The sequence below is a fragment of the Ochotona princeps genome, chromosome 1 (assembly GCF_030435755.1).
Source record: "Ochotona princeps isolate mOchPri1 chromosome 1, mOchPri1.hap1, whole genome shotgun sequence".
In the NCBI taxonomy this organism is placed as follows: Eukaryota; Metazoa; Chordata; class Mammalia; order Lagomorpha; family Ochotonidae; genus Ochotona; species Ochotona princeps.
This window is the reverse complement of record NC_080832.1, coordinates 15,324,807-15,338,255: the sequence shown is the minus strand read 5'-3', so window position 1 is coordinate 15,338,255 and position 13,449 is coordinate 15,324,807. Positions and strand designations below refer to the sequence as shown.

Here is a 13,449-nt window from a genome sequence, read left to right as displayed (position 1 = left end):
AGAACAAAGCCCTGACGGTGAGAGCTTCTGCAACTATTTCTTTTTGGTAATGATCCTTCTAGAAGAGTTCATGTTGCAGGAAACCATTTTCCTTCTCTTTTGCATGATCTACTGGATTCTACCATGCATAGGCACACATTCACACTGGGACTGGGCAGCTGGCTGGAGGCTGTTCCATTTTTTTAAATTCAATAAACATGTAGACTTATTTTAAATCAGTTTGGTACATGATACAGACTGGTTCTGCTGAACTAAAATAGAATTTCCTAAACACAGCAGTGTCTGCCTGTGCAACAAGTATCTGAAAGGTAAAATAAGGTACGTGATAGAACTACACCTGCAGGGACAAATCAGACGACAAATCAGAAGAGGTTTGCGTAGATCTTCAAGATTAAAAAAAAAAAACAAAAATTATTAATGGCTCAAGATACCATATTACTAAAAGGGTGCGGGGTAAGAGGGGGAAGAGGGTTAGAAAAAGGCTGCTGAGTTCTGTTACAAGGGATCATTTGTAGATCTGCAAAATCTCAGGGATTTCAATAGAACGCTTTTGTTGTCAGAGGGTGCTGGAAAACGCGGAGGCCTCAAAGCAAGCTGCATTTTCACATTTGCTGCCCGTGCGGACATTAACGTGTGGCAAGGAACACATACTCAGGGAAATGATAACTACACTGTAGCTAATTTTACCACCTTAGGAAGAATGGAAACTTTGCAATTTTCAAATGAATCCTGTAGCACTCTGTAACAGCTACCAGCCATGGCACCATAATAAACTTGTGAGGTACCTAGGGTAGTACTATCAATGGAAACACAAAAACGTGAAGTAAACCTACCTTTCCCCAAAAACCTTTGAAGCCAGAGATTTTAAACAATTAAGGCATTTGAAAACATTAGGTGTATGTACAGTGTGCGAGTAAAACAAACTTCAGCTGTACCAGTAACAAAGGCAACAGTAAATCTTCACCTAAGAACTTTTAATACCATCTGCTAAATGCAAGGAGTTTCATTTTAGGAAACGAACCGAAGCAATTTGTCATTCCCTGTTATAAAATATTGAAAATCAAGTGCTACATTCAGCCAATAAAGGCTAAAGAAATTACAACTACAACAACAAAAAACCTTTATGACCTAGAAAAGCCAAAGTCCATTTTAAACTAAGAAAAGCCTCTGAGCTCATCCAATGTGTCAAAGGCCAAGGGAGAAGTGACCCACTGGGAGGGGAGGGAGGCAGCTAGACAAAAACTGCTACAAGACAGCTAGAGAAATTAAACTATGCATGCCTATTACATAATAGGAATCAAAACCAGGAAGGGAGATTAGAAAAGAGAAAAACCACATTCATTCAGAAAAACCATCATTAAAAATCTACAGTCTGATCAACTAAAAACCCCTCGGGTTTCTGAAATTACACCGGTTACATTTGCTGTCTGAAAATCCTAAAATGATCATCTTATCTAAAGACTAAGTAATTCTGAAATTTACTTCCTTCCTGCCTAACTAAAGAAGTGACTTTTCAAGAAAGCTTGGTGGACACCATAACCAAATCTATCCCAACCAAAAATAATGCCAGACATCACTCAAGTAGTCCATTGATGCAGAAGGGACATTTGCAAATGTAAGTAAATGTTAATGGACATTTGGACATAATGTTGTGGACATTCACTGCCAAAAGCGGCCGCATTTAAACCCTTTTCTCCGCCACCCTTTTCCCCAGTGGCCTTAGCTTTCCTCCCCGCTTCTCCAGCCCTCTTTCTGCCACCCTTATTCCCATATTTCCTCCCGTACTTTCTGCAGCATTTCTCCATTCTTGTCCTGTTTCTCCGTACTGCTTTTACTGTTTCTGTCTGTATCCCTCTTTTCCAGCTCTCTCTCCGCCACCCTTCTTCCCGCCCGTCCTTCTTCCCCCTTGTCCCGTCTTTCTCCGTCGTAGTCTCTCCGTCTTTCTCGTCATTGTTGGTCATTGGTCGTCCGTCCGTCTGTCTGTCTGTCCGCCGTCCTCTAGCTTTTATTGGCTATCATTCTCCACCAATCACTTCTCCCTGTGGGTCCACTTGGCACTATCTGATAGGCCAGTAGCAATGACATAATTGCAGCGAGGGCATTAGCCTATCTCTGTGACTGCCTGTTTACCTGCTGGCGAGACCAACCCCGCCTCCTGGCCCTGGGCCAGCAGCCATCTTGCAACGGCCCCTCTCAATCCTGGAGCGGCTTCAGCACCCCACTCCCCACAGTTGTCTAGCTATGACAACATTTTCCATCACTTACAGAAAGTTACATTTGGCATGTTAAGAAAAGAAACATAACCCACAGCAGCAGCCATTTAAAATAAAAGGTGACAGCCACAAGGATTTATGCAGAATATTGTAAATATTCCTGTTGAGCAAAATGGTTTAACCTATTTTTTTTCCAGAATGATGTTCCTGCACATTCTGTATGCATCCCATGGAAATGTAAAGATCCTGGAATAGTGTCTTCCACGTGGGACTTCTTCAGAAAGAGTATTTTGGTTTCAGTGAGTTACTCAAATGAATCGCCAGTCCTTGTGAATTCAATGGGTCTGTTTACAAAGTGTGGCAATTTCGTTCTTTAGATTTGCAGAATTTATAGAGAAAGAAAATTACAACCTGCACACCCCAAGACAAAGACAATTCCTCCAATAAAACTGGCTGTATCAAAGGTGGACTTCCGCCCAGGTGATAAGGTTAGGGTAAAAGTGGTATTTGTTGCACCTGAGGTAGTAGCTGTGGTAGAAGTTGCAGGCCGGGTTGTGGTTTTAGCTGTAGAAGCGGTTGGCACTGGAGCAGTAGCAGTAGTAGTGCTGTTCACCACTTTGCACCCCGCTGATGAATTATGTGAACAGTAGCTCTTTTCTTTGCATTCTAACCAAACACAGGTAACATCACCAATACCAGTATTAGAACAGGAGGCACAGCTGCCACGCTGGCACACGTTTCTAGTGCTGGAGTGCTGGTCGATGGGGCAGGCGTACTGGATGTCAGCACTATCATGGTGGGCATTACAGTCGAGGTGTTAGTCCTGCTCAGGGTCAGGGCCAGGGCCAGGGCCAAGGTACTGTTGGAGTCCACGCACAGGATGCAGAGCGCAGCCAGGCAGGCGGTGGCCCAAAGCAGCCTGCGGCAGAGGCCTGACATCATGTGCTCAGCGCTGTGGTGCACCACACTCGGGCTGTCCCTCCGTGCCCTGCAGCGCCGCCTTCAAGACTCGGCTCCATGGAGGCTGTTTTAAACAAAGCTGGAAACACTAGATGGGAAAGTGGCTACCATATAGGTATGCCTTCCAGAATATTCTGGAGTTTCTTGTGGCCCAATCAGCACAGACACTAGCGTGGTCCTTTCTTGCTGTTTGTTCAGTGGGAGACTAACCACAGGTCTGTGAAGCAGGTGAGAGGAAGTTCCTTCAGGAAATGTTCGTATTGTGAAACTTTTGCGTTGTACCAGGACAGCTTCTGAAACTTGGCCTATGCGTCTGCTTTTATAAAAATGTAATCTAGGTCTTATGATAGTGGCACAAAGCTCCTCCCTGACATGTTCTTTGCTCAGTTGAATACTGTGGTACCAATAACCTTTGATGAAAGTGGAATAATAAAAATATCATTGCTTACAAACATATTTTTACTCAACAAAGGAGTAACAGTTAAACGTGTCAGAATGCTGGTAGCATTTAACTAATTTCTAGATAACATGAGCCATGTCATTTTATTTAAAATCAAGTGGTTCTTTGAACCAACTTACATATGGGTTGGGGGGGCGGTTACAAGACAGAATTCGCTATGTAGATCATCTATAAATTTCAAACAATAACAAAGAAATCTCTCCCAGTACAGTACCCAAAACTTTCAGACTGAGTGAACCCAGAGAGGGCCTCTTCTAAGAGGGCTGTTCCTGTGAGAGCCCCAGCATCACAGGGTGCACTTCAGAAGCAGCTGCTGCTGACAGCTGGCTGAAGGACACAGGCCTCAGCAGAAAGCAACTCCACTCCCGAGGAACGGCTCCCCTTGGAAGAATCGTGGAAACAGCCACCTGAGCATCCTGGTGGGTGTGAAGGGAGCTTGCCCGCCCTTGCTCTTCCTTCCATGCAGGAACAGAGCAGAATCCTGGCACCGTGCTGTAAGATGACAAACACTGGGGTGTGGGCATGGCTCAAATGCGAACCCCAGGGACTTATGTGGCAGAAGCTTGGCTCCCAGGCTGGCGGGGTTGTGGTTTCAGGACCTTCAAGCAGGACCTAGGAAAGTGCTCATCAGAGTCGGGGGATGCTATCCTTGGGAGGGATTGTATTCTCTCAGTTTCCAAGTAAGCAAGTGATTACAGAAACAGCAAGTCTGACACCCAAAGCCTTATGGCTTTGTGTCCCTCCATGTGACCTCTTCCACACGCCCTCCACTGCAGCACTACCCACCCTGGGACCCTTACTGGAGGCCAAAGAGACGAGGCACTCAAGAAAAATAAACCCCTTTCTTTATAGGGTACATGCCTCAGGTATGCTATAGCATCATAAAACAAGTGGCTAAACAGATGTGCTGGTTCTCAGGGTTTAACACATTCCAATTACCTTCCAGGAAGTGTGATCTTGTAGTTTCAAAAGGAAAGTCCAGATACATATGAAATATCTAGGGTTAGGCCTGGCAGCGTGGCCTAGTGGCTAAAGTCCTCGCCTTGAACGTGCCAGGATCCCACATGGGTGCCGGTTGTAATCCCGGCAGCTCCACTTCCCATCCAGCTCCCTGCTTGTGGCCTGGGAAAGCAGTCGAGGACGGCCCAATGCATTGGGACCCTGCACCCACATGGGAGACCCGGAAGAAGTTCCTGGTTCCTGGCTTTGGATCAGCGCGCACTGGCTGTTGCGGCTCACTTGGGGAGTGAATCATCGGACGGAAAATCTTCCTCTCTGTCTCTCCGCCTCTCTGTGTATCTGACTCTGTAATAAAATAAATAAATCTTAAAAAAAAAGTTTTGAATGAATTTAAAGGTCAAAGCTGTTCACTCTAGTCCCTGCAACAGAAAGCTGAACAAGTAAGCTCTGGACTATTTCACAGGGAAGCCATGACCATGGCTCCACAGAGAGGCCACGGATTTGCCCAGGTGACCATGGCTCCACAGAGAGGCCACGGATTTGCCCAGGTGACCATGGCTCCACAGAGAGGCCACGGATTCGCCCAGGTGACCATGGCTCCACAGGGAGGTCACGGATTCGCCCAGGTGACCATGGCTCCACAGGGAGGTCACGGATTCGCCCAGGTGACCATGGCTCCACATGGAGGTCACGGATTCGCCCAGGTGACCATGGCTCCATGGGGAGGTCACGGATTTACCCAGGTTCCATCACGTTCCTTAAAGAATCAGGCTGACCCACTGCACTAGACGTCGGTTCTCAAGCTGCTCAATGTCACTCCCTCAGGAGATACGGGTTGGGTGCCTGGCTCCCAGCTTCTAGGCCTCTGGGGAATGAACTAGCATACAGCTCTCTCTGCCTGTTTACCTCTCAAGTAAACACACAGTATTTTTAAAAAGTAGTGTTCAGTCAAGGGTAGTGTTTTAAATTATTTTGCATCTTTCCATATCTTGGACAATGGGCATCAATTAAAACAGTGATGAATTACTTCAGTAAAATGTATGCAGAGACTGGAAACAGAAATGGCATTTACAAAAGCTTACTTAAGTGTGGTCATGTATATTTCTGTTTCATACGTCACATAATCATACAAATACAAGCATGTGGTGAAGAAATTTCATAGGATAGAATCAGTAATCCATTAGTACCTTGAATGTATTTTAAAATCTTACCAGCCTTATTTGAAAATAAAAACAGGATAGAAGTGGTTAAATCAGGAGGCCTAACACTGAACTTCAAGCACAGGTGGCAGACTCAAGCTGAGAAACATGTTGACAATCACATGTTGTGGGTGAATGCTGTGTGCCAGACACCACAGGATTCTGCAGCATCAGCTCAGAATCACCTGAACTAGAATATCCTGGGCACCAGTGTCCATCCACCAGGTGTCCTCTCTTCCCAACTTGGACATACTAACACATCCCACTGGTGGTGTCCCTGGAGTACATATGTACGTATGCACAAGGGTTTCACATCCGTGGATTCAATCAACCAGGGACTGGTAATATTTAGAGAAAAACTGCTTCTGTACTAAACACTCTTCATACTGCTCCCTAAATATTATGGCGTGCAATGCTTACCTACAACACTTACACCGAGTTGGTAGCACCGCAAACTAGAGCTAAGTATGTGGGACTCAGCACAGGTTATGCGCGCTCACTGCCCCACTGTATATAAATGACTTGAGCGGTTCATGGAGGTTGGTACCTAGGGAGGTCCTGGAACCAACTCCCCATGGATGCTGAGAGAAGCCTTTATTTAAGCAGGTCTTCCTTCCTACAAATAAGCAATTTATCAGGCTTTTCCTCCCCCACACTTGTTTTTTGGTCAAATTCTTTTATTCTTTCCAAAAGAAAGAAGAGTTACAATGAAGTATAAGCTCAGCTTGGCTTGGAACCACACTCATGTGGCTCTTGAACCTGAGAACTCACCTGGCATCACAGGAATGACTTGACTTCCCATCCCCGCGAAGGCCAAGTGGTTCTTCTCTGTGTGGGACACCACAGCTGGCTGGCCTGGGGCGGTGGCTTTGTGGGACTTTTCCAATAAGGACACATCCCCAGCATCTTTACTCAGTGCTGTCGTTCTTGGCTGGGCAGGAGTAGTGGCTGTGTGGGTCACCATCTTTCGGTCAAGGCCCACTGAGGCATAGAAGAGCTTAGTCAGATATTGGATTTCCTTTCTGCGTTTTTCATAAAATCATTTGCAGTTGACTTAAAACTGTACCTACTTTGGAATAATAACCCACTTAATAAGGCGCAAACAGGAATCCCAGAGCCTATGAAACTGTCACATAATGCAATGTAATTAATAAAAAAAAAAGAAAAAGAAAAAATAACAAGGCACAAACAGCCCTAAGACTATTTTTTCTTTTTTTTTAATTAATTTACTTATTTTTATTATTTTTGACAATCTTTACATAGTTCTAAGACTCTTATTTCTAGTTTTTGAATGGATAACCAACCTTATTTTTTTCAACCACTAGTTTTCCAAATGTTGTGTATAAAGAAATTAACAAAGAGAAAATTATCATCCTAAGGTTCTCAGACTTCGTGTTTCCTCCAACCATTGCCTCACTGAGCTTCTGGTGGTTCTCTTGGCGGGGGGTGGGGGAGGCATGTGTATGTATGTATGTGACTTACATAGCATATGTAAGCTCTGACTTCAGCCACACCTTTGGGTCAAAAGTTAAATTTTGCCAGAACATTAATTCATTGCCATTTATTGAAAAAGCCATATATGATACAGCATTTTTTAGGATGTGAAGAATCTAAAAAGTTCACAAGTTTTAAAAACATAAGTAGTACCAATAATTGGACACTGATAACACAGAGAACAGACCTGTAGTGAATTCTCACTTACCCATAGCTTTTGGCCTTGGCCCTGTAACACAGTGAGCTAAGCTGCCGTTGGCAACGCTAGCGTCTCATGAGCTCAGGCTTGAGTCCCAGCTGCTCCACTTCTGATTCAGCTCCCTGCTCATGTGCCCGGGCAAGCAGTGGAAGATGGCCCAAGTACTAACCCTATTCCTGCACCTGCGTCAGAGATCTGGATAGAGTTCTTGGCTAGCCAGGGCTAATGCAGCCATTTGGGGAGAGAGAATTAGCGAACAGAAGTCTCCCCCTATCTCTCCCTTTCTCTGTGTCAATCTGCCTTTCAAATTAGCAGAATCCCAATCTTTTTCAAAAACACCCATCTTTTTTCACATAACCTTACATGTAAACTATAAACATATATACACATATATAGTTTACACACATACATATATACGTAAACTATAAACGGGAAGAGGAAGAACACTGGTCTCCTATTTGACTCTGAGAACCCAGGCATGCCCTCTGCACCCCTCCCAGCTCCTCCCCTGACAAGGTGACACAGCCAACTCACAGTTTTGACAGAAAGCCTCGTCAGAGCCATCGGGACACTGCCGCTCTCCGTCGCAAGCCAAGGTGATGTCAATGCAGCAGCCATCGTCGCAGAAGAAGTGGTAGCGTGAGCAAGTGCCCAGGCACCCTGTTTGTAAACAAGTCCCAGGTCATGGGAGCACAGGCAAAGCTCAGACATCCAGCACAGCCAGACAAATAATGTGTCCAAGATGTACTTGGATGGCTGGCGCGGTAGCCAGCTGCTAGTTCTTGCCTTGAATGTGCTGGAATCCCATATGGGTGCTGGCTCTAATTCCAGCAGCCCTGCTTCCCATCCAGCTCCCTGCTTGTGGCTGGGGAAAGCAGTCGAGGATGGTACTAAGTCTTGGGACCTTGCACCCACATGGGAGACTTGGAAAGAAGCTCCGGGCTCCTGGCTTCAGATAAGTTCAGCTCCAGCCGTTGTGGTCACTTGGGGAGTGAATCATTGGACGGAAGACCTTCCTCTCTGTCTCCCCTCCTCTCTGCATATCTGCCTTTCCAATGAAAATAAATAAATATTTTTAAAAATGTACTGAGGTAAAGAGATGCAGGTAACAGGAAAAACCTAACAGCTGGAGCAGGAGTAGCAGAAACCCCATGGGTTGCCTGCTTGAGAGCTGTGTCCCAAGCTTGCATGGCCAATGAGGCAGTGGTGGTCTCCTCCATCCACTTCCAAGCCCCCTCAGTCTTCTACTCTGCATTCACCCACTTACCCAAGCAGGGGATCCCTTTCCCCTGGGCCATTTACTGCCTCTTGGTAGGCCACCTGACACAGCCCTACCTCTTGGTGGAACATGCATGAACCACCACTTCACCTAAGTGTGTCTTGCATTCTTGTTTCCCGGGTAATGCCCTTTATGGACTTAGCTTTTTACATCTGGATCCTATTTGCTGACTACTGTAAAATCCTAACTTCAGTTAAGCTGCTGGTGTGGATCTTTTTCCATGAAAAAATGAGTCTGTAGTCAGCTCACAGGAGCCTCCAAAACTGTCTCAGAGGCCGTTTCATGCACGTGTGATTACAGCGATTTTGTTACACTTAGCTACACAAGCACTGAGTGACTGGACCTGAAGGGCCCAGGGAGTCTCACAGTTTTATTGGGACAGCATGGACTCACTGTTTCTCTTTGGGAGGATGGGAACAGTGGCAACTTCTATGATGTTCTACAGGAACAAATGACCAAGCACAACATGCACACTTGAGTGGAACCTTAGGTACATGCATTTGGAGTATGTGTTGGTCCAGGAGATGCCTAGGGCATATCTTACACATCTGTTTGGAGAGCTGATCCTGATCACAGTTGAACTGCATGCTAGCCCTTAGAATTGGTTATATTTTTCCCCAACACACAAAGAGGTTCAAGATATTAATGTATTCAAAATCAAAAAGAATGATGATCATACAAAAAGGATACCTTTACTCAGGTAGATGCCATCTTGGTTACTATAACAACTGTGCAGTTAATCACAGGACCAACAGACACAACAGAAGGGGCAGAAACATTCTCTCTCTCTTTTTTTCTTTCTTGGAAGTAAGAAGCCATTATATTTTCCCAATTGGTGACAGAAACTGACTTTGGTTTTGTGAGTTTGCTAGTGTGGGGGAGCATTATGGCATTGGAATTCTCATGATGATTTGTTCCAAGCCTCACATCTGTATATTACTTATCCACTGAGTGGAACAAATTGAAAATGATCCCATTTAGACACTGTTGATGGGAGGTTGGGGCTTCCTCCTCCTTAACAGCACTCTGATGTTCCTCAAATCCATCCTACACAGCTCTTTCTCTGTCTGCTTATTCAGTGTCTCCATGTGATGTTTCTTTAACTATAATTTATGTAATAAGTCCTTCCAATATAACCAGTAAGTGATCCCAGATACAGTTCATGCTATACTGATTTCTTCTTCATTTTCTATATTAAGACATATACATAAGATCTCGACCCAAGTGGCTCATCAGTCATCAGAAGTGGTTCACATCACTCGCTGCTACTTCAGAAACATTTTACTATTATCGTGGAGAAGGTCTGGAAATGTACAGCAGGCACATCACTCCCGGGATCAGGGCAGTTGGCCTGAGAGAGCCAGCCAAGGTAAACAAGTGGCTGGCAAGGCTTTCGCCATCTGCCCATGTCAGTACAGAGTGTACAAAAGCAACAATCTTCTACTTTCTGTGGGGATGACTTCTCCCAAAGCACTTGACTTGGTCTTGCCTGGTGAGTCCTCCTGCTCAGGGAACATGGGAAAGGTGATGCTTCTGGGGATCCTGCTGCAAGGGGTGCTGGGCAATGGGCTGCTTCTGCTGTGCAGCTGCACCAAGTCTACAGCACCACTCCAACCTAGGCTGGCCTGGACACTCTCCACTTTCGTCGATCATCACGGGAGACCCCATAGTGCAAGAGAGGGACTGAGTTTGGCTGTGGCCTCTGCATGTGCCATTCCCCTCTGTCTACATGGGAAGCTTAAACTAACTGAACAGGAGTCACCGGCTGCACATTTTCTAATGCTGCTAATGCAAGTCACCACAGCTGCTTCTCAGGACGCTAACATCTCTAGTTACCTATGTAACTTTTCCCACATGCATCTTTTTTTAAATAAATTTATCTGAAAGGCAGAGAGCCACAGACAGAATCTCCCATCTGCTGATTTGCTCCCCAAATGGCTGTCATGGCCAGGGCTTGGCCAGACTCAAGCTGGAACCTGGAGTTTCTTCTAGGTCTCCCAGGTCAGTGCAGGGGCCCAAGCACTTCCGCTGTCTTCTGCTGTTTCCCCAGGCATATTGGCAGGCAGCTGGATGGGAAGCAGGACAGGCAGGACTCAGACAGGCATCCCCACAGGATGCCAGGCCACAGGCAGAGGCCTAGCCTGCTACACCACAGTGCTGGCCCATTTTAGATGGAAAACTAGATCCACTATAGTGCAAGAAGTCACAGTCACATTCCATTTCTTGGACCCTTATTTCTCAAAGTGCTGGCTCATTACCATTCAAGTATCAAATACTGATGAATGCCAGAGTTACTACGGCTATGACAGTGGTTTTAACAGACTACAAGCAACAGGAGGACAGGGGCTGCATCTACCAGCGCACTGCCCTGTCCGTGGTGCTAGCACAACTGCTGAATCCAGAAACCAAGGAATCAGGATCTTCACGTGTCCAGAATCTCAGCACGCATCCACAAGTCAGCTGTGTTTGAGAACGATCTCTCTGGAATATACTCCCATGCTCCAAGTCCCATGTGATGGGTATTATTGTTAACCTAAGCTCACCTGAGAAATGAGGACGTTTGGGAAGGTAAGAAACACAAATGAATGAAATAAATGAGTTTTACATTGTACAACAGAATGTGAGAAAGTAGTACATACAGTTTGAACTATATTACTGTGCCTATGCATCTGTTTAAAGTATCCATGGAAATTTTTAAAATTGCGCTTTTAAAGGGATATAATGTGCTTTGCATATTACAATTTATTTTAACTTTAGTCCTTAGCTGCATTCTTTCCTTCCTTCTCTTGCAAATGTTCTAAAGTGAGGTTTGCTGGTATGGCATGGAGGGTTAAGGCACCGTCTGTGGTGCCGGCATCCAGTATGGGTGTTGGTTCAAGTCCCAGTTGTTGTACTTCCAATCTAATTTCTGCTAATGTACCTGAGAAGACAGTGGAAGAGGCCAAAGTTCTTGGCTCCCTGCACCCACTGGGAGACCTGGAGGGAGCCTCTGGTTCCTGGCTCCGGCCTGGTCCAGCCCCAGCCCCAGCTGTTGGGATCATTTTGAAAGTCAACCCACAGATGGAAGATTTCTGTCTCTCCCTAACTCAAATTCCTTAAAAAATTTTTTTTAAATTCTAGAATGATTAATTTTACCAACAATTCATGCTTTTATTTAATTCTGTGGTATGCCCTTCCCTTGTTTTTATATTTTACTTTAAATTGACAAATAATAATTGTACATGAGGTTTTCAAAAAGTTCATAGAAAATGTGTACAATGAAAAAACTATGCATGGACATAATTTTTTTTTGCACCGAAATAAACTTACTTTTAAATGTCCTTTTTCCGTAAGCTTTCTGAAGCCCCTTTGTACTGAAGTATTACTGACTGCAGTCACTATATGTGTAATAGATCACTCAAACTTATTCCTCCCATCCAACTGAAAGTGCGACCAACATCTTTCCTCCAAGGCCCCCAACCCCCACACCACTTTACATCTATGAGTTAGATTGCCTCATTTGTGCTCCTTGGCTGTGAGCTGCAAACCTACACATCAAACAGAATCACTTTCAACAAAGTCCTTTCCTGGGAAAGCCAGAAACTGTCGTTCATGGAGTCAAGTCAAGAAAAGACTGGGGGGCCTGGTGCGGTGGCCTGGTGGCTAAAGTCCTCGCCTTGAACGCCCCGGGATCCCATATGGGCGCCTGTTCTAATTCCGGCGGCCCCACTTCCCATCCAGCTCCCTGCTTGTGGCCTGGGAAAGCAGTCGAGGACGGCCCAAAGCCTTGGGTTCCTGCACCTGTGTGGGAGACCTGGAGAAAGTTCCTGGCTCCTGGCTTAGGATTGGCACAGCACCGCCATTGTGGTCACTTGGGGATTGAAATCATCGGATGGAAGATCTTCCTCTCTGTCTCTCCTCCTCTCTCTGTATATTTGACTTTGCAATAAAAATAAATAAAGTCTTTTTTCAAAAAAAAAAAAAAAGACTGGGGCTACTCCAGGGCATCTTATGGTCTGTTCTTATACCTTCCTTCCCCCCTAACCTAGCAGTGCCAACTTATCCCAAAGCAAAACGGAACTTATTTTTGTTGTATTTTTATACTTTCTTATTCAACACCAAAAACCAAAATGGACGAGCCCATAGACTGCACAGTCGGAATGTAAAGTGCCAGGCAAGCACCCCCTCCCACGGACAGCCCGGTCTGGGCTGGTCGCAGAAGGACTGCCCTCTCACCTTTGGTGGCGCGGGCCGCGGGAAGCACTGTCACCGACACATTGTCGGAGCCTCTCTGGCCTGCAGTGTCGGTCACAGTCAGCTGGAATGTGTAGGTTCCCTCCTGCAGGTGGGCCAACTTCAGGGTCCCTGACTGAGGCACCTGGCACACAGAGAAGACACGTCACGGTCGGCGAGGACCCCAAGCACAGGCCCCCTCACGCTCCTGAACGGGGAGTCAGCTCCTCCTTGGAGCAGCGACACAGCCACCCCTCTGCTTGGGGTCCAAAGCCGATGAATACTCAACCACACCCTGATTCTGGCAGCTTGGATCCAACTTGAAATCTTCATTTCTGGTGTTCTCTGAGCTGCCAGTACCATGGACTGATGGTCCCTTCTCCTGTCCTTAGTAGTTGCTCGTCCCAATCTGTATGTCCCTCTCCAAGCACTGCACTCACCCGAGAGTTCCCTCACTTTTCCAGCTGCTGTTA

At 45.8% G+C, this 13,449-nt stretch overlaps 2 protein-coding genes across 2 annotated transcripts in view; both read right to left on the bottom strand.

The window, feature by feature from the left end:
- LRP11 (LDL receptor related protein 11) overlaps window positions 1–13,449 on the bottom strand; it is a 34,916-nt gene that overhangs the window by 6,051 nt on the left and 15,416 nt on the right. The window contains exons 3-5 of the mRNA XM_058665168.1: window positions 12,980–13,121; window positions 8,020–8,145; window positions 6,564–6,773 (exon numbers count right to left, since the gene is read on the bottom strand). Coding sequence (XP_058521151.1) covers window positions 6,564–6,773; window positions 8,020–8,145; window positions 12,980–13,121 — 478 coding nt within the window. The remainder of the gene's footprint in view (window positions 1–6,563; window positions 6,774–8,019; window positions 8,146–12,979; window positions 13,122–13,449) is intronic.
- Window positions 2,247–3,152, bottom strand: LOC118758287 (sialomucin core protein 24). The gene is given in 3 exon segments (XM_036494048.2): window positions 2,247–2,633; window positions 2,635–2,942; window positions 2,945–3,152. Coding segments are annotated over 3 exon segments (588 nt in total). The 3' UTR covers window positions 2,247–2,561.